This window comes from Megachile rotundata, chromosome 2 (genome assembly GCF_050947335.1).
Source record: "Megachile rotundata isolate GNS110a chromosome 2, iyMegRotu1, whole genome shotgun sequence".
In the NCBI taxonomy this organism is placed as follows: domain Eukaryota; kingdom Metazoa; phylum Arthropoda; class Insecta; order Hymenoptera; family Megachilidae; genus Megachile; species Megachile rotundata.
In genome coordinates this window covers 23,851,390-23,872,916 of record NC_134984.1, presented here as the reverse complement: position 1 = coordinate 23,872,916, position 21,527 = coordinate 23,851,390, and the positions used below count along the sequence as shown (strand labels likewise).

Below are 21,527 nucleotides of genomic sequence, written 5' to 3'. Positions count from 1 at the left end.
GAATAGGTAAATATCGAGGCGAGAACCAGCCAGACTAGTATCCCTGTAGCGACGCGTAGCGAACGAAAGATATCTGGACGAGTTTCGCTATTGCGGAAATTTATCGGTGTTTTCGAGCGAACCGATACAAAAGCGGTTACGAAGAGCGGCGACGAACGTACTAGACTTCCTTGAATCGACGCAGGTAAAAGAGTTTATTCGAGAGAATGTTGTCGAATACGAAAACGATGCTCGAGCATTAAAGCGCGCGTACCGGCATTTCCGTCAGCTACCTAACCGTTCTCGACTTTCGGCCAATTCGAAAGATCCGTCGAATACATCGAAATAGCTGGGCGTCGAGCGAAAACACGCGGACTTTTCCGCGACGAAAGCGCGACGCTTCGTCGTACGTGGGCTCGATTGTTTCGAAAGGTACGAAGAGGAGAAAGCGAAGGAATCGGAGAGGGCCGCCTACTCGCGCGACCGTTCCTCGGGATTTCCGAACGAGCGCTCAAGGTAAACCGAGAAGAGTCAGGGTCATAGGTGCAGTTACGTCGGAATTGAACGTTATTTTCAGCGAGTCCCGGCCACTTAAGTCGGCGCGACCGCGTACGTGTGCGTACGTGTGCGTACGTGCGTGTCATAGGTCCTATTATCGCTGCCAGACCCGTTAAACTTACCGCCTATTCGACCTATTTCGCCTCGCGTATTCCACCGGTTCCGTCTCGCAGCGAGTCGAGTACACGGTTTCCGATTTCCTCTTAGCGTCGCGTCGCGTCGTCCTTCGACCTTTGCTCTCGAGCATCTCGACTCGCGCGCGCTCTTCTAATCCCTTCCGCGTTTCCTCCCTGGCTCCGAAGCAATTGGCTCGAGAGCAACGGGACGGTGATAAAACGTTCCGGAGGAAAGTCGTAAAGACGAACGAACAAGTCGTGGCTTCGATTCTGCTCGGTTCGATCGCGTGTCCGATCGAGGTACGTTCGTATCTGCGGGCACCGAATGTGTCGGACGCGATACGTCGATCGCCTTAGGAGCGACCGGCGCCAACGATCTATTCGATTCGAATATCAACAGGTTGACCAACGCGCAGCTGACACCTCGGGTATAATGTATCGAACAGTCGATAAAAGAAAAGAGACGACCAAGCATTCTGGTAATAATAATAGATAGAGCGAAAAAGTTTGAGGAGCACAAGGCGGGCGCGTGTCTCGTGTTCCGTTGGCATCGCGTTCCGCATGGCCGCGGGAGGCCGATAAAACGTATGCAGATTAAAACATTTTATTTGAATGATAATATAACACTTGTTGATGCAAGCTCGTTGGCCTAGGTTAGCATAATAAACATTATGTAGATCTGTACGGCCACGGCGAGCTATCCGTTCCGGCTACGTCCCGCCGTAACACAAACGCTATTAACTCTCCTATAGGTGTGCGCACCGCGTACCAACAGCCGTCCCCTCCACCCGAAGCCCGTTCTTCGTTCTTCTCGTCCGCACCCCTCCCTACTTTCGCAGCCTTACTCCTTACCGCATCCACGAGACGTTCATTCATTAAAACCAGGGAGGCCGCGTGCATTCTCAATTTTATCGATGCTCTCCGATCGAATCGCGGCCAACTCGACCATGCATTCGCCGCTTATTCGCGCTTCTATCGCGCGATCTTTCGGATCAACGGACCACCCTCTGCTCCGTTTCTCCACCGCTATATCTCCGCTAAATTAGTCCTAGCTAAACGATGTACTCGGTTACCCTAGAATTTCGCTCTTCGTATACTTACCACGGAAATGTACACGATTTCGTCGACGATCGTTCCATCGACCGCGATTCTATGCCTAGACGTCGCGATTAGGTAGCGAGCAATCAGCGGAGAATAGATCTCCGTTTCTACGGTTTCTCTTATTATTAACTGCGAAGCTTATAGACGTACAATGTTCTCATCGCGGTTGATCTTTGCCGCGTTTCACCGCGTTTCGCCGAGTCGCGCCACGTCGCGGTGACTCGAATCGCGTCGACTCGACGATGGAATTCCGCGTAGCGAACTAAGCCGTAGGTGTCGAAGGAAAATGTCAAGGAGAAGGTGTCGGCTCGGCGATCGGAGGCGAGTCGCGCCGAGTCTGGAGACGATTTTCTAGCCGCGCCACGCCGGAACGAAATTCCACGAATTATTCAAAAAAAATACGATCTCTTTGGGTCGAATTGCACGCATCGTCCTACGACGTTCTCGCCATTTACCGGATAGCCCATCAAATTGGCCCGTTTGACATACGGCCCTCGATTCCTTGACCGTGATGCGCTTTATGTCCGGCGTGCGGGGAGAAGCGCGTTTCTAATCTCGAACGAGCGACGATTCAATTAGTCGCGCGAGATCCGTTCTTGCCTCGGTTCGACCCGTTTTTCTCTTTCTCGCTTGCTTCCAGATTACTTATTTCGAGATTCAGGACCATCGTAAAACCTCTTTCTCGAGATGTCTTGGCCGGACACTGTTGCGCGAGTCATCTACGGACATTGGACAGCACGGGAGAGCCTAAATAAACTTGAGATTTTTCGTAGTACGCGACCGCTCCGTTTCGGAGTAAGTCGAGCCTGGTCGCAAACATCTCGTAGGACTCGATTGTCCCACGAAATCCGTGTAAATTTCTTCTGTTTAACATCGACGAGCTATCGCTTTGAATTATTAATTCGTTTTCGACGAGAATTTCTAGGCGGACGCGAATTTACAGAACCGGCAACGAAACGGTGGCTGTCGGCGCGAGCCAAAAGGTCGATAAAATTACTTCGGGAACGAACACGCTACGGATTGGATAGCCTACAAATGCAACGGGCGTGCAGGAACGTTGTCGATAAATATATTCGCCAATCCAATTACGATCGGGCAGCGCTCGTCCATCCTTTTAGCCGAAAAATACGATGGTACGTCGCGCGGTCATGAATCTTTGAACACGTTGCGCCGAAAGAGAATGCTACGAAAAAATCCTTCCGGAAGACAAGACTTCATGTTTTACTTTGAAAAACCTTATCGTCGTTCCGTACGAGCAGCATAAAATATCCTATCTTTCTGGTAATAGGTATCAAAAGCCAGGACAAAAAGAGTTCGCTCCAAGTTCCGCTTAACGCCGATGTATTCACGGGATAACGTGAATACATTTTTCTAACGAAATTTATTTGAAAAGTTAGAGAAGATATTCGAAATACCCATTCGTACGTCTGTATAAATTGGCCGGTTGTCCGAGTCGTTTCGTCTCGCTCGACTCTCTCGAGCAACGCTTTCTCTCTCCGTGGGTCACTCGCGCGTTGATCCTAGGCGGGATCTTTCCGTGCCACCTGGGTGTCTTCATTATTCACCAATGCAAATAGATTACCGGCGTATTACCATAATTAGATTCAATATTTGTAACTTGTCACGCCATTAGTATAATTCATCCGGCAGCGGCCTGTTCGACGATCTGCCGACTAACTGGACAGAATTGCCGAGGGGGTTAGCTTCTATTCGTACAGCTTTTCTTTAAGACCCTGACGATACACGGAGCAGTTTTCTTCGCGCGGAAAGAAAGACGGCCTTCGAGAGGCAATTGATCGATCCGGCGCGACGCAACTCGACGCGACAGAAATCAAAGATTTCTGCGATCCGTCCGAGGCGTTTCCCTCGTCAGCGAAAACGAAAATAAAAAGTTCGTAGGCGATTTTTCGAGGAGCATCGCGACGACGCGATCGATTCTCGAAGAAACGGCGTATAATTATCGAAAAAATGCCGTGCTCGAAATCGAAGCCCTTCGATCGCGGCGTATCGACCGTTATCGAAGGTCGGCGCCTTCGACGAAGCGTAAACGCCGGCAGTTGCCTCGTCCATCTATGTATCTTAGGAACCGCGCCGATTCGTCGATCGTGAAAACTCGAAGCGCAAAGTACGAGCGTGAAAGCAGCCAGCTCGGTTGCAAATGTTTTCGGCTTAGTCAGTAGATCGGTGGTGGACGTTTGCCCTCAATTAACTTCATAAGCGAGTAAGGAGGCGTGCGGTCGACGAGGCCGTCCGTCAGTTTGCTCGTATCTTGCGCGTACACGCGCCAAGCAGTTGCGGATCGCGATTCTTTAATCCTGCCGGTCCGTTTTTGCGCGACACTAGATCGTCGCTTTTAGAAAACAAACTACTCTACGTATACGTCGTTATCGTCCCGTTATTAAAATTCGCTAAGAACTAGTGTCGCTCGTACGCGAACGACTCTAAAATTTTCGTCGGAACTCGTCGCCTGTACGATGAATCGAGAATTCCTTTATTTAGCTAATATCATGAGAATAGTAATACTACCTAGTAAAATTGTCTTTCGAAAGTGGGATAGCACGATCGTGACAGCGTCGAAATTTTGTTCGATCGAGAACCGTGGTCGCCGTAAACGTCGAACCGAACCGCGACTTTCCGCTCTGATTCCGCGAGTCTAGATTCACGCTTCTAGCACGAAGGACGAAGAATCTAGTAAGCGAGGTATCGTCGAGGAAACGAAGAGCGACGAGTCCCGATTATTCGGGAAGTCGTAAACCGAAGCGGACTAAACGGGGAATCGGCCGGTAGACTGTCGGGGACTTGTTCGGACGCGTAGAAGAACGGTGCGGCGTCGCGTCGCCTCGTCCGCAAGATCAGCGAGACGCTGTTGCGAGTCACGCCTACGCGCGAGTCGCTCGTTCGCCGTTCGAGAGCGACAAAGATCAAACTGATTCCAGCGAGCCGAACCAGAAACAGAGATGGAAAGATAGGTGCTCACAGAGAACGAAGCTGTACGCGCGCGACCCGTACAGGTGTACGTTTCGCGAATGCGCGCGTAGGCTCGTTTACTTAGCCAATGCCATAGCTGAGTTATTTATCTGTCTTTTGCCCGGCAGCGCGAGCCGAGAATGCCTCTACATACGAGCCAACAACGCTCCTAGAGAGCCGTACGTACGCGTGGGTCCGGAGCTGTTCAAGGCCTACCTGCTTCGCGTTGATTCCTTCTCTTCCTCTCCCCGCTCCTACCGTTACCTCTCTCTTTCTTTTTCTACGCCGCGATTGCTACGCAATATCAGCTGGTCGTCGTGAAAATACAAAAATATTATCCGAAACGAATGTTGACCTGGACGCGATCGAGGGATTCCATCGCCGGGAAGGACTCGCTGCGCGCGAAACAGCCAAAACGGAGCGTTGGATTCCGTAGTTAAACCGAATACGATAAATGACGGAAGTGTGCGTAAATCGAAAAAGTAAAAGGTGACGATACCGTCCGCGTGTGGGCGGCTATAGATTCGTGACTCGTTAACGAATCGCGGCAACCCCAAAGGTAACGACGGACGATGTTCTCAGCAACGGAGGACGCGAACTTTTCCCGCGATGGAACGTCGAAGGAAAAACGCGTGGAAGGCGCGATCGAATCGGGTCGTCCTCGATCGCGAAGACGCTGGGCGTCCGACGGAGGTCGCCTCGAGAAAATCGCGAAGTCGTTGCTGGTGTTTGGTCGACAGAGGTGTGGGTATACCTAAACGATGGACGAGGCTCGGTACGTGGCTCGACGAGCTCTCCGTAGCCGGATTGTCAAGTGACGTCAGCGCACCGGAAATGGAATGTAGGTAGCTGTGCTTATTAAGCTTCGCTGCTGAGCCGTAGAGGAAGAGACAGACCCTGGTGTAGCGACGAAAGGGACGAGCAGAGGAAGAGAAAGAGAAAGAGAAAGAGCCTGGACAGGCGTTGAACGGACAAAGAAAGAACGAGAAGAAAGAGACCGGTGGAGAAAGAAGATAAGAGAGAGAGAGAGAGAGACATTGTTCAATTGTTTCCTCCGCACACGCGTGCCGCGAGTGCCGCGTATCGTCGACGTCGTTCCTCGCGCGGACGGACGTAGGTATATGTACGTCCGTTCGCGAACAAACTCGGACGAGAGAAACGACGACGACGACCATCCTCGAGCGTGGGCATCGGTTATTAAATCAATGCGCCGCTGTCAGGATCTGTTCACGCCTCGCTAATGCGGCCGTGGAATGTCAACGAGCCGAGCATCCAGCTCGCGGAAACTGATCGCTTTCTCCCTTTGGAAATAGGCTTATTTGGATAATCCGCTCTCGTCACGGCTCGAACGGTATCGACGTAGACGGTAAAATGGACGCGAAATTTTCATGATCTTGGAAAAGAATCGAAGAGCGACTGGCCAATTGATCCGACGCCATAAATACCTAATCCACTGTGACGAAAGCACCTTGAACGTCGCGTGACGCGTCGAAAAGAGCCATTGATCTTCGAAAGAGAATCAGTGATTCGCTAAAACACCACCGAGAAAGGACAATTCCGATCGAATAACCCACGAGACGATACTCCCGCTATCGACAAACTCTTATCGAGGGATTGGGAGGATAAGCCGCGACACAAATTGCGAGCGTGCACGAACTCGATCGTGAACCAATGTACGCAGACGTCACGGTACGCCTATAACGATAATTTTGGTAGGTGTGAACGAAACGTCGGCGTGGCGTCGGCGTCGGCGTCGGCGTCCGTGGCAAGGGTAGAGTAGAAGGTCGAAGAGGGTGGAAACGGGGAGGTGCCCGAGAGCGCATGTCTTCGCGGTTCGAAGGGGGTAGCTGGCGCCTGCGCCGCATTTCCATTCGCCTCCCTTCTTCTCCCTCTCTTTCTTTTCCTTCGTCTACCCTTCCTTCCAGTTCCTTACATTCCCGTTCAAAAGTCACAGTTATTTCCGTATAAATTAATAGTTTATCGAGTTTATTTCACTCGTCTATTTCAGTTTTTTTTTTTATTCCGATATTTCCTTTTCTCGAATCCCGAGAAAAATATAGCGCAGTTTTCCTCGCTACGCAACGATTACTTAATAACTACCTATATACGATAGCCTACGCTAATAGCAAAGCGATCGAAGTAGCTTGAAAATATGCGATGTCGAGGATTAATCGGTCATCGAGTATGATCGACGATGAAATTTCTGCTCGAGTATCTTTTCGCCTTTGAACGTTATTGTACCTGTCGTCGTCGTCTATCTTGTTTTCCCTGTTTTTCGTCCGAGTTCTTCCGCATTTTCCCTCCGCTTTTTTCTTTTCTATCTCCCGTGTTCCCTTCCACGTCCCGTATACTCGCGAACCTGCCCCCTCCACCTGACAGTTTCTCATCCCCGTTCGAAGCGGTGCTCATTGTTCGCGCGTGTCACGCACCGGCTAGGTGAAACCGGCAAAGATTTCCTCGTTGACACCTGGTTGTTTCGCGCCGTTTTTCTCTCTCTCTCGTTCGTAAATTCCTTTTCTTTTTTTTTCCATCTTACTTTTCACGAATTCGAGCACCCAGGGAATACAGGGAAAGATCCTTGGAACTGGCGATATACGTACATTCGAATGGTTAAACGTCAATATTCTTTGATATTGTTACTAGTTCGATCATTCGAATCGAATCCGGCTCGAGGAAGCATCGGCGTTAAAAATTGAAATTTCGATTCGCTAGCGTCCCCGAGATCCTGTCGAATCGATAGGGAAAGAAGTACGCCTGACCGAAACCTGTTTCTCAAATTGATTTAACGGTCACCCGTTGCCGAGTTTGTCTCGCGTTGATTTTCCTCGAAACGCGAAGCGAACAAAGAATCATCTGACAAGAAAAATAAGAATAATCGGCTTTGCGCGATTAACACGATTCAGAGTTCCAGGTAATAAACGTTTTTCGCGTTCAATTTGCCAAGTTTCCATAATATCGCGACGACTTTGAACCTGCACCGAGAATTCTCTGCTGAAGTTTCAAGCAAGGATATCGAGATTCAACGAGGAGTCGATAAATCGTTTCTATCATAGTTGCTTTAGCCTAGAATCGATGTTAACTCTCGAGCAAAAGTGTCGGTAAATCAGCGAAACGACGGACTGGTCTGTCAACGAGCGAGGACGTTGGATTAGTAGTTGTCGGGAAGTGTCGACGATCAACCGACCGGACCGTCTGATTATTAATATTATCGGTCGATCGAGTAGCTGAAAGATCGTAACGCGACACCTTTCGGTAACACCTCCTCCGAGGGATCCGGCAAAATTTATTCGATCGTCCGAGTACCCTTCGTCGAGAATGTCGATGTTAACGCGACGTCGATTAACAGACCGTTCGGAACCGATGCTTGACGAAGCTCGTTTCGATTTACGCTTTATTACCTGTTTCTCCATTAAACTACCATTAAATTTACGAGCGACGATCCAGCAAGAAAATCCTATCCGACTATCTGACTATCGGACTAACTGTCCGTGAAAATGTTACCTTGTTTCTAAATCAAACGTTTCGGTACTTCAGGGAACGGTACATACAGTGGCTAAATTTCTTCAGCTTTTTCCATTAAATACCAATTATTTATTTCGTTTCGATAATTCTTTCGATATAATCGAACTAACCTAAATGCTTCGGTCGGCTGGTATAAGCGTAAACGAATTTAGTTCGCAACGTTTTTCAATCCGACAAGATAATGGACGATCGTATACGTTTTCAAATAATTATATCAACGCGAAGAAGAAGAATAATTAAAAGTGATAGATAATGTAATCTATTAATCACAACCTTGCAACGAGTACAATTACGAGTATTCTGTTTACTATTTTATCGATTATTCTTTTATCGGAGTGTTCATTAACAAGTATAACTACAGATTTTAATATGGAACGGTATGGAATACATGTAGGTACAGTTGTGAAGTCGTCGGTTTCGTAATAAAAATGTATGAGTCCGTACGATACTTCGCTGGAATTAGCTCGAATTAGCAGAAAAATCCAATTAACGATAAAATTGAAGAAATGATCGAGACAAGCGAAGAAAGTTCGAAATCTCGATAATCTTGCGCAAATATTTTGACACTGTATTAAGTAACAAATAACTATTTTTAAACGATCGCGAAGATCATTTACCTTGTATCGTTTTAACTTCATTTTCATTTTTCTCTCGTTTCCTACTTATTTCGTTTCGTTATTTAGTCGTAAAGTGTACCGTATGTTTCAGACCATTCATACAAATGAAAGTATTACACGGAACAGAGAAAGATCGGAGACGAGTGTCAACATATATATAACTTTGGAGCATTTATTATTAAGGATACGTAGAGTTAATTTTGAAATTTAACCTGGATATTTTGTATGTTGTATGAGGCGCGACGCGTCGATCACCGATGAAACTGTAAAATAAGAAACTCGAAACGAGATCGACGACAACCTTGTCTAATTTTAAATACGCGACTAGACATTCTGCGTTTTAATCAACCGTATCGCTCGTTATCGGTATCCTTTGGTAACGTTCGGCGCAATTTCCAACGAATCCAGACACCGAAAATCCCAGCTGTGCAAAGTAGTTGAACGTCTCGAATCTCCGTTGCGCAATGCTAGAATTTTCTGTTCTTGCCAATACAGAACTCGCAATCGGAGTAAAAACCGCACGATTCCAACCGAACGAACGATTCGCTTCCGCGAGCAAAAATTGGACCAACCAGAATTCTACCTCCAATTATTTCGCGGCCGATTGGAACCATGGATAGATATGACGGGATTGGAAACGATTCGAGCAGATCGTCGAAAACGAACCGAGTCTCGCAATTACGAAATCCCGTTTGGTTTCCGTTTGGTAGCTACAAGCAATCGAAATCTTTGCGATGTCAAGGATGAACCAAGAGGGAAACGAAAACGTTCGACGAATCGATGGAATGTGCTCCTCCGTGAACAGAACTATCGTGTCGAATCGCATCGCGAGGGGAAATAATTATCGAATAATTATCGAAGAAACTGTGATTTTGCCACTGGGTATTGTTTACGCGTTGCTGAATAACCTAACGAGGGAACTGTTCAGAAAAATTTTACGATCGCGTGTTGGAAATTCGTTTCTTCGGCTGGTTCGTTGTTCCGCAGAATGTTTGGAAACCAAAAGAGTAGACTATCTTCGTTGCGTACTTTCGACGCCCTACTATACTATTATGGATCGTGCGTTTGGTACGGCGAATAATTCGTTGAAATTCGATGTAAGCAAGAAACCCTTATACAGCCAACCGGCAATCCGGTAACCAATTTTTTTCAATATTTATCGGCAATTTATCTCTCGTTGTTGGCAAAAGGTTAAACAAGGTCTGCTGCTTGAATGGAAAAAAAGAAAAATAAAAGAAAGAGAAAATGACGATTCGTTTCCAAACGTAACGTTTCGACCCCTCTTAGGACCCCTTCTCGAACGGTTTATTAGGATTTTATCGAATCTATAGTAAGGATACCAACTCTTTAATCAGAATTCACCTTTCGATTATAAATTTTTTCTTTTTAAATTTCATCGAGTACATTAGTTTGGCAAACGAATCAGAAGAAATAAAGAAACGGCAAATACGTTGTATTACTTTCATGTCGTTTATTAATTAAAATTCAGTAGTAATTTAGTTTTTGCCATTCTAACAAAATGTGTCACCACCATTCGCCAGATTTTTATTTTACGTTAATAATAATTAATGTTTAATTATAATAATATACAGGGAGAAGAAGGAGATGTTTACATTTTTCGCGTTTCGTTTCGTTTCTTTTCGTTTCTTTTCGTTTCTTTTCGTTTCTTTCTGTTTCGGTGTTGTTCTGCTCGCGCGTTACGGCTGATTCGCGCACGTTTTAAAGTAATCTTTACAATAATACCATTTTCTCTGTCTCTCGAACCGACTCTCACGCTGAAGCACACGCACGCTCGCACGCATTCTCGATCGGTCATTTTTTTCTCATCGCGTGATCGCCGATGTTAAATTTCGTGGGTGCGAAAATCGAAGCGGAAATCGAAGAGTTCGATCGACGAGACGGGACGGTACGCGACGCGAAGCGAAGCAACGAGCGAAACTCGAAATAAAGTGGTAAGATACGTTCTCGTCGAATCGATCGCGCTCTTCGATTTCCTTCGATTTCCTTCGATTTCATCCAATGTCTCCGTATATTTACAAAACGCCTGCGCGTATCCTGTCGCGGTTCTTCGAAAAATTGATCACGGTCAGGAATCGTTTCTCGTCGCGAGAACCCGTGAGAGGATACGCGACGATTAACAAAACAACGTGATAAACGCTAAACGATTTCGTTCGCTCGACGAATCGCGCCCGCTCGTTCTCTGCTCTCCTCGTTCTCTTCTTTCGTCGAAACAACGAAAAAGCAAAAAGGAAACCGAACCGATAAGCCGGGAATCGATTAATCGATAAGCCGCGTTTCTCGGACGACTTCTTTCTCGTGGAAACGGCACGAAAATTAATTACCCTGCTACGTCGAGCTTCTTTCTCGGTGTCAAACTATCAATCGCGCGCGCCTTCCTTTCTCCGCTCGCTCTCCCTTTCGTTCTCGCGACGCGAAACGCGAACGATACAGATCCATACGCAAACATTCTCGCCTTTTCTTGTTTCTTCTCTTCTCTTTTCTACGTTTCGATCGAAACCACGGGCTCGAATAGAGCGCCGACGGTCGGACCAGTTGAGCAAATAATCGCGGAAACCGTGTGACACGGATAACGCGCGTAATCCCTTCAGGAAACGTCGACGAAAACGCGTATTCGGCGATTCGTCGATAAGCCTCGAGGAATCGAAGAAACGAAACGAGAGCATGGATTTATTGGAAATGTTCCTGGAGGGAAGCGTCTTCTAGAGAGCCTAACGAGGGCGCGTGTTTAAACGCGAACGCGTGATCAGAGACGGAAAACTAGCGGTCTTTGGAACGTTGTTGAGGAACGTAACCGTACGACGATTTTCCAAAATTTCGCTCCACCGTCGGCCCAGCGTCTCGCGTTAATTTTCCCCTGGAGTAGAGTCGTCGAAAGGATAACGATCCTAATGGAATGGGAGTTCGATGACGGTTTTTTAAAGCTCTGGTTCGTTTGCAACGGACGACAACGCGACGGGAGACGGAACACCGGTTGTCCGGAGAGTTCGGGAAATACATATAGGGGATGACCGCGACCCTTTGTCGCGACAACTTCAACATTCCTGACACGAATTTTACCCTGTAACCGTGCTCGTTCGATCTACGATCGAGTTTCGTTGCTTCGCGCGACGGTAAAATACCGTGAAAGCGTATACCGGTGAAATTTCAAAAGCGGACAATTTTAAAGGCGAGGATCGAGATCTCCGTTTCGACGAATCATCTTCTTAACGGGCGCGTAGTTACGGTGGATCGAAGGAACGGAAGGAAAGAGTCGACGACTCTTGGAAAAACGCAAATATTTCGATCGCGGATAAAACGTAATGCCGATACGAATCCCGTGGCCAATCGAGGAGCGAGAACGTCGAGAACGAGATCGCGAGAAGCGCGAAAGAAAGTTAATCCGGCTGAAACGTAACGACGGAAGGAGAAAATACGAAGAGAAAGAAAGCGAAGAAGAAGAAGAAGAAGAAGTAGAAGAGAGAGGAGCGCGTTCGCGAATACCCGGTGGCGACGGAAAACGTAACATTCTCGCTCCACGATTAGCCTCCGGGCAACAGAATGATAATAACATTAATAATAGCAATGTTAATAATAATCGCAATAATAAAGAATAATAGTAATAAGTGACAATAAAGGATGACGAATAATATAATTAGCAATTAATAATAAAAATCATCGTAGCAACGACAAATAATAATGACGGATCTATTGTCGTTTACAATAGTTTGCTCGCGGAACGGTGCCTCGACGACGATAAACAATCGCAATAATTATAATATTAGCTACAACCTTTCGACGTCGCTATAAATTTCTCTCTCATGTACATAGACTTTTCTCATTTATATTTTTATATTTATATTCGTTTGTATGTATATATAATATATATCTTTGCATAATATACATATACATATATATACATATATGTATATATGTTTTTCGTGTGTGTACATGCGTGTGTGCCTACGTACAAACATATGTATATGTATATGTATATATATATGTATATATATATATTTATATGTTTACATACTTACTCTTTATACAGAAGGGGTTTTTCATCGCGAGGGATTTCCGCTGTCGCTAGGATTCGGCACACATTTTTCCGACACGCGCGAGTTCCCCGTTTAACGCGTGTCTTGTCCCTCATTGCGAATTTGTTTGTCTTTTTGGTCGTTCGCTTCGTCGCGCCGCGCCGTACCCTCCAGATTCCCGTATTATTTGTCCTTGTTCGTGGCTCCTCTCCGACTCCGAGACTCCGAGATCCGTCCGTTCGGTTCGGCGACGTAGGCGACGGCGACGGCGACGGCCGAGGCAACGACGAAGAAAACGACGACGATGCGCGCTCTCTCTCTCTCTCTTTCTCTCACTTAACTTACTAGCTTTATCTAGTACATTATTTACAGTCCATATTTACTTATGTTACATCATCCGGCGGGTTTGCTTCGGACAAAGCCCGCTCGAACACACCGCTGCGCTGTTCGCCTTTGGCTGGGTTCTATTCGCTTTGGTTCGAGCGACCATCCCGTCCGTCCGTCGGGTCTGTGTGTCGACGGCGCACCAGAACGTCCTATCGCACTGGTTTTTCTCTCGTCACCGGCACGCAACGAACAAATCGGCGGATGGACGGACGGATTCGGTTGGCCGTACACGAATTTACGCACTGTCGACACCGGAATATCGCGCGGCCGGATCGCCGGAAGCGGACGAGCGCGCGCGCGGGTCACTGGCGAATCGGAGTAGCGCGAGAACACGGCAGCGAAAAGTTCGATCGACCAGAACGTCTTGTCCGCGGACGGCGAGCGTTTTTCTCGTATGCGTCGACCTACGATGCGTTCGGCTTTGTCGAGGGTGTTGTTGGCGGGCGCGATCGTTGGATCGCGCGAAGCAAGCCTCCCCGTTGGACCGGATTGTCGGCCTCGTGAATCCCCGTTGAACCTCGTCGCGGACACGGACTAGGAGCCCGAGCACGCGAGACAGCATGGTACGGCTGATTCGCAGACACTAGAAAGTGGCTACGAAGTGGCGGAGTAGCTGCCGGTGCGCGCCTGAAGGTAGTGATGATAGAACGGAGGGAGCGTCTCCGGCGGCGAGGAAGTCGGGTTGTTGACCGAGTTTTGAGAAGTTATCGACAGGCCCAACGGGGGAGGCCCGGGCGAACGCTAGTGAGCCGTCAACGAGTGAGCCGTGATGCTCTGAGGACTGAGCATCGGTGGACTGTGGCTGTGGCCCATGGGCGAGCCGTGGAGGTGATCCTGCGGATGGTAACCCTGGTGAAGGCCTGCCTGTCCCTGATGTCCGGGCGGCATACCCTCCATGATACCCTCGCCGAGCGTGTTCGGCGGCGTCATCCTCTTCTCCTTTTGCCGCCGGTTACAGAACCACACCCTGACCACCTCTTTCTCCAGCTGCAGGCTATCCGCCAACGTGGTGATCTCCTGGGCGGAGGGTTTCGGCTGTTTGTGAAAATGTTGCTCGAGGGCGCCCTTGACCGATACCTCGATCGAGGTCCGCTTCTTTCGTTTCCTGCCCTGCGCGGCGATCTTGTCGATGCTCGTCGGCGAGCCGGTCGTCGAGTCCGCCTCCTCGAGCCACTTCTGCAGCAGCGGCTTCAACTTGCACATGTTCTTGAAGCTCAACTGAAGAGCCTCGAACCTGCATATCGTCGTCTGCGAGAAGACGTTGCCGTAGAGAGTACCGAGCGCGAGACCGACGTCCGCCTGGGTGAATCCCAGCTTGATGCGCCGTTGCTTGAACTGCTTGGCGAACGCCTCGAGATCGTCGGAGGTCGGCGTGTCCTCTTCGCCGGCGCTGTGATCCCTGTCGTGCGCGTGGCCAGGGTGCAACGAGTGGCCGACCGGCGAGCCGGGATCCCTCAGATTCGGATGCAACCCGGTCTGGTGGTTGTGCAACTGCGGATGATGTTGATGGGGATGCGGGTGCAGCATGCCGTTCATCGCGGCATGATACTGTTGAAGGGTGGTGGGCGAGGCCGCGCCACCGCTCGGATTATAGTGAGCCGACGGGACGACGGGCGCGTGCCAGGAATGCGGCGAGCCCATTCCCGGAGATTGGTGAGGACCTCCGCGGTGCGGATGCATCGACTGGTCGTTGGCCGCCGCCGCGGCCGCTGCAGCCGTCGCCGCGGCCGCGGCCGCGAGCGGCTTCACGTCCAGCCCGGCGTTCGCCTGGTGCGGATGATGGTGCGGATGATGGCTGGTATGGTGCATGCCCATCGAGGCCGCCCAGTGGTCGCTGCTCGGTTGCAGGCTCACCCAGGGGTTCGCCGACGAGAGGTTGGCCGACGGGTGCGACAACCCGTTCGGCGATGGCGACGACGTCACCTGGTGATGATGATGATGGTGATGATGATGCTGAGGCGTCGTTATGTACTTCATCTCCCCGGCGTCGGCGGCGCTGCGAGGCGAGCCCGAGGAGTAGCCACCCACGGCGATGTTCATCCCGATCGCGGTACCCGAACCACCATCCAGCTCGGACGACACTGCGCTACTAATCGGCATGTACGTGGTAGCGGCCATCTACTTCCCCTCGTACAGAGGTTCGCCCGAACCCTGTTGTCTTTTTCTTTTTCTCGCTCGTTCTCTTTCTCTCTCTTTCTCTCTTTCTCTTTCTTTTTTCTATTTCGTTCTTTCCACCTTCACCGATGCGTTATCTCTCTCGTTCTTCTCTATTCCCTAACAGGGTTTCCCGAGACAACTCGGCGTTCGTGGGCCCTTAGGGCTGCCCCGTCAGGGCACCCTGCTCCTCCTCTACGTTCGGTTCCTTCTTTCGTCTCCGTATCTTCGTGCTCTCCTTTCTCGTACGTTTCTCTTCCGATCCGACGAGCGGAAACTGGAAAACAGTTCGTATCGTTTTGCGGCGAACGAACACCGATTACACGTTATACACCACAACAGTCCATCTTTCGCGAGAACGCACCAAATTCCGATCAAGAGACATCGTCGCTCTCGCAAACGACACGTCCATAGTTCGTATCTCGCGATGCCGTCTTCCTTGTCCGTTCCTTTCGGTGCAAACACTCGAAACGATTTTGTTCGCGACAGCTTCCGATTCCTCCTCCGAGGAGGATCTCGTTCGTCGAACTGACACACGAGAACGGCACACCTCGGCTGCTCGACGGCTGCTGGTACTCCAAGGGAGCGAATCACTCGCGCGTCGAAGAATCACTCATCGTTGTGGCGCGATCGCGATCGCGAGCTAGAAGGGTAACTGTCGCGAGTCGCGGTGACACTCACGGTCCGTTGGGTCGGGAGAGTCTCCCGACTGGACACCGAGGGATTCGGACACCCGACGATGACCACGACGACGACGACGACGACGACCACGACGACGACGACGACGACGGTGACAACGATCTCGCGAAACGAGACCGATTCGCGATGCGAGCGCGGAACTGTGGATATGCGCGCGCGCGTGTTTTCCTCGCGGTGTCTCCCGTACGAGTGTACGTACGCGGGAGCAAGGAGGAAAGACGTCGACGACGACGACGACGACGATGACGGCGGCGGCGACGACGACGACGACGACGACAACAACGAACGATTCGAAAAGATCTCGCTCGGGCTCTCTCATGCGTTATGCATGTCGTAGCTGAGAGCGACTGACTGCCTCGCCTCGCAGCTCGCTCGAGGTTCCCGAGGCTCCCGGAGCGCTCGGTGGAACCGAGTCATGCGCGCCACCGTCCTGCACATCCCCACCGAATCTTCCCGTTCGAGCTCCGATTGGTCCCGCTCGCAAGGTGGCCGTCGACGTACGTCACCGTCGGGCGGAACCTGGACCGACCGCGCCTCCGAGGCAGCCTACGCACCCCAGGCGCCACTGCTCTTGCCCCTGCTCGCTCCTCTCCCTTCTCGCGATTCCTAGACTCACCTGAACCGCGAGCAGCGCACCGCGACTAGCCCGCTCGCTCTCGCTCCGAACGCCTGCGATCCACCGAAATCTAACCGCCAGAACCGTCTCGTCGTCCGTTCGATCCCGATGCGTCGCCGTTTAATCGTTCCTCGCGCGCCTTTTCCTTCTTTCGTCTGATCGTTTATCGCGTTCGATCGTGCCACGCAACAGGTTTTAATTTTCGAACGCACGACTTTAGCGAACAGCTACTCGCGTAATTCGCGATGCAACAGGTGCACACCGTGCGATCGCGATCGACAGTGTGCCTTCTTTCGAGACGTCCGGAACCGAGTGTACGAGGTTACCGAGTACCCGGGCGAAAAAAAACCGAATCGAAAATTACTCGTATCGCGTGCCGCGTACGCAACAGGTACTCGCGCCTCTCCGGAGAGGCGATTAATTAGCGAGGAAAGCGGACCGTCGGAAACCCCGAGGGGGTGGCGTATCAATAGGAACGGTCGAATAAAAAAGGCTGTTTCGTCGAGCGCGAAGCAACGGGCGTCCGACGAGCGAGCATACGCGTCGGAGGAAGGAAGAGGGGGCCGGTGCTCGTCGAGCGAACGGGCGAGCGAGCGAGCGAGCTTTAGTACATTTAAATGAGAGCCACAGGTAGCAGCATTATGCAGTACGTGCCAGCCACCCCTCGGGAGGGGCGAGTTAGATCATCGTGTGCCGGGGATCCCCCTGTGTCGTACCGTTTCAACTACCCAGCTGGCTTTGCGCCTTCGCACCTGTGGGCACCCTCGAGTTTTCTCGATCGGCCCGACTCTCGTAAACGTTCCGCGAGGGTGGCCGATAAATACCGAGCTACCGGTCCATGGCTCGCCGTCGTTCACCCAAGGAAATCGTCTACGATTAATCGCGCACGCGCTCCTATCGCTTTTATCCCCGATGTTAATACTCGCAATACGTACACGTCGTGTCAACTGCGCGTAACCAGCGTAACAACGTAATATTCGCGTTATATCGTTGTTCGGGATTCGAACGATTAAATGGGCAAAAACGCTGCAAGATCTTAAATTGTTCGCGTTCGAGTTTACGCTGGTACGTCGAACGTTCCCAAAAAAAGCTAAAAATCGCGAACGCACCGTTTCACCGATACCAATTATGCACGATCGACTGTGTCATTTTCGCGGTTCGTCATTATACATGGCGCGGCATAGGGGTCCGTTTCGCTGCTTTTGCGACCGTTTTAAACCGGCTCCATCGTTATATCGCTTCTTTGGCAAGTTTATCGGACGCGAATACCGCCCCCGCAAAGACGCGATCTCGATTCGATTCCTTGGAATTTGATCGAACGCGAGCGCGTTTCGGAATCGTATTTGCTTAGGACTCGACAGGTTGCGAGGTAAGTAGTTGGTTGGTGCGCGTCGCGAGCAACGGAAGGAAACCGACGCGTCGGAGAAACGGAGACGAGACGAATAGAACGAAACCGAGCAACGGCCCGCTACGTGCCGCGTGAAAACGCTTTGCTACCTGAACGTTTGCTCGCATAATTTAACCGCCTCTTTCCTAACCCTGAACCCTAGGGGACGCGCCTTGACTGCACCTTGTCTCCGTGCACCACGATCTACGGAGACCGCGAAAAGATAATCCGTGTGGTTGTCTTCGCGAAGAAATTTCGCTTCCGGTCGATCCTGCTCGTTCCCTTCTCGAGAAAAAACCCCGCTCGCTCTCTCGCGATCTAAAAGTTTCGCGATCGGAAAGATTTGGAACGTGGCGTAGGTCGTGACGGGCGTGTAAAAATAACAGGATCGTGCGCGTGAATGGAGGACGGTAACCGACATAATTTGCTCGACTTTATGCTTCGAATGAATATTTTAATATTTTAATATTTTAATACGAAATACGCGGAACGATTTTTACGACGGGCCACAGCTTTTTCTGTAGCGGCGTGCACGCGCGTCGTCGAGCTTTCCCTCGACGAAGGACGCTCGGAAGGAAGAAGGACTAAAGAAGGGTGGGAGAGAAAAAGGGGATTGGGTGCGCGACGGAAAAGGGAGAAAAACGCGGGCGAAACGGTGAAAGGAGAAGGAGCGACGTTCGTTTCGTTCGAGTGGGGATGAAACGCGAACGGAGAGGGGACTGAAGGTTCGAAAGGGAGGGATAGAAGGGAAGGCTATCTTTCGAAGGGGAAAGGTAAGCGTTGCCGAAGGAATCGTTCGCGAGGTGGCAGCAGTGCGCGGCCGGTACACCCCTGTTGGATCGAAAAATTACTCTGCAACCCCTTCGCGACATTTCCTGAACGTTTCGAGCCCGGTTTGTCGGTAACGGTGCTGCCATCCCGCGAGAACGAGTCGAACCACTCGGGACGAGCAAAGAAATTTCTGCTACGTGGAGGAATGATCGACGGTCGAGCACGAGAGAGGTTCGGCGCGAAGAAAACGAGTTTCTACGACGGCGATAAAAATCGAATGTCGCTAATTCGAATTCGAACGAAACGCGAGCCACGTATCTGTTCGAGCTTCCTCGGATTTCGTTAATTTTAACGAAAAGTTTACTCGGACACGATATCGTTTCGGATTTATCTCCGGACGAAAAAACGGGGCAAACTTTTTCCGCCCCCCTGATTATCTGGTATCGAAAAATAAGCGAAAGATACGAGTAAGGTTCGTTCGAGTTGCGCGAGAGGGGAAATCGATCGCTCGCGCGTGGAGCGATGCGAGGAGCGCGAAAAAAATATGTCAACGATGGTGGGGCGAAAAAGACAATGGTTTTATTTACCGTGAAAGATTCGTGACTGGAATTCGAAATATCTCCAGCGGCAAACTCGTGTTTCGTTCTCGAGGATCGCGGTTTTCGTCGCGGTCGTTTCTTTCCGCTGGAAAAGCTTCGGGCGACGAGCGGCGAGCAAAGTTAACGGACACGACTAGGTTCGCCGGAAACGGGCGGACGGAAACACGATGTTAGTTGACCCTCTCTGGGGTTCTCGATCGTTCGTTGAAGCGTCATAACCGTCTAGGCCAGGAATGGATTAAGCTTGTCCGGGATGGGATTCGATTATAGCCGAGCGGCGGAGGATCGAATCGTCCCGCGTTAACTTCCTCGACCACGATCCTTCACGGGGACCAGCGAAACTCGCACGGGACTCGCGGCCGACGCGAATTTGCGTTTGAAATCGAGCAGCCGGCTTTCGCCGTCCAACGAACACCTTCGAACCTGCCGCTAACTATTCGAACCCGTGCTCCCAAGAACTTTACACCGTGACAAACTTCTCCGACGCGACCTAGCGATGCAATTACCGGGCTACGCGAAGCAAGATTCCCCTTCTCGTCTATCTCGCTCGAACGGTGCTCTTCGTTCTCGAGGACCGTCATTTCGTGGCGAACGGAAAAGCAGAATTTTCAAACGAATCGAAACGAACGGTAGATACCGCATCGTTGCGCGACGAAAAAGACGACGTTTTTCTTTCGGTTTCCGCAGGATACTCGACGGAAGAGGATAACAGGTTACACCCTCGAATATCCGTGAATCTTGCCACCATTCTGGCACCCGTTACGGAACGGAATCACGAGAAGGGCCGAAAGTTTCGCGAGATAACGATCGAAGAACCGAAGTATGCACCACGCCAATTTGCCGATCGAAATTATTATTAAGAGGTACCCCTGGCGAAGGGCCCGACGAGAGGTCCGCCAGGGAGTCGAGCCGCCCTACCACCGTCGCCGTTCCAACGAACCGAACCGCCAGCTTCTCGTTTTGCACCGTCAAACCGTAATATTCGATGCGCGAAAATCGGGAAGATCGAACAGGCGAACGTGCAACAGCGAAACGAAAGGAAGAAGGAGAGAAGAAACGATTTCAGGGACCAGCTTGGACAGGGAAAAAGGAAGGATGCCTGGTCTCTCGTGGGTAGACCATCTATATCGTTTGTAAAATATATCGTAAAGCTTCGGAGAAAGTCGGCCGAAGAGTTACCGCGAAGAAAGAAGAAGAAAGAAGGAAAGACCAGAGAGAGGAGCGTGCGCGCGAGCGCGAACGCGAGCGAACGATTCGAGGCAAAAGAGAGACCGAGAGACTGGAGGCTAAGCCTGTAATCACGAGATTGCCAGGAGCTACTGCAGCTGATTGTTATCTTGTATCTACACCCACCACTTTATCGCCGGCCATCTTATTATCCTGGACATATTGACGTCACGCACGTACACGAAAGAGGATAGCCACGTACGGTGTTCTCGCGAGGTTGCTCCCTTCTCGGGGATGAAACGTTTCTAGCCTGGAACATCCCTTCTCGAATGTTTATCCTTCTTCGGACATGAATTTTTCGCCGTTGATCGATCGACTCGATAAAATTACCGCCGCTGACGCGTTTCACGATTTACCTATCTCCGACGATAGAAATTCTTAATTATTTCACGGAATAGTCGAGTCTCGCTCCAACGAAAGTCCGTCGAAAACGAGGAGCTACCGTACATGCGAACGGCTGCGAAACGGTTCGAATTCGTCACGATAGCGTATCGTAGCGCATCGGTAAGAGCTATTAAATCTAGCAGGTAGAAGGTGTCGGTCGTCGATCGCGTTCGCTTTAAATTGCAGCCGAAGATCGGTCGATGTCTTCTCGGTAACCTGAAATAGGGTCGAACGTTCTCGGTAACCTGAAATAAGTACGGCGAACGATCACGATAACTAATCGCGAATACACTGGCGATAAATTAGACGATCGTTAGTCGTTATTACGATAACAGCCGCTTGCTCCATGTTTATTACCCTCGAAGGTCTCTATAGGAAGCTCGCTCGGATGGAAACTCGGACCAGGAGGAGT

General features: G+C 50.3%; 1 protein-coding gene across 6 annotated transcripts in view; it reads right to left on the bottom strand.

Moving 5' to 3' along the window:
- The window catches only part of vvl (ventral veins lacking), a 40,764-nt gene extending 24,241 nt beyond the window's left edge, over positions 1-16,523 (bottom strand). For all 6 annotated transcript variants that reach the window (XM_076528997.1, XM_012294020.2, XM_076528998.1 and 3 more), the window contains exon 1: positions 12,895-16,523. In XM_076528997.1, coding sequence (XP_076385112.1) covers positions 14,020-15,396 — 1,377 coding nt within the window. In that variant the 5' untranslated portion in view covers positions 15,397-16,523 and the 3' untranslated portion in view covers positions 12,895-14,019. The remainder of the gene's footprint in view (positions 1-12,894) is intronic.
- Between the last annotated feature and the right edge of the window lie 5,004 nt (positions 16,524-21,527).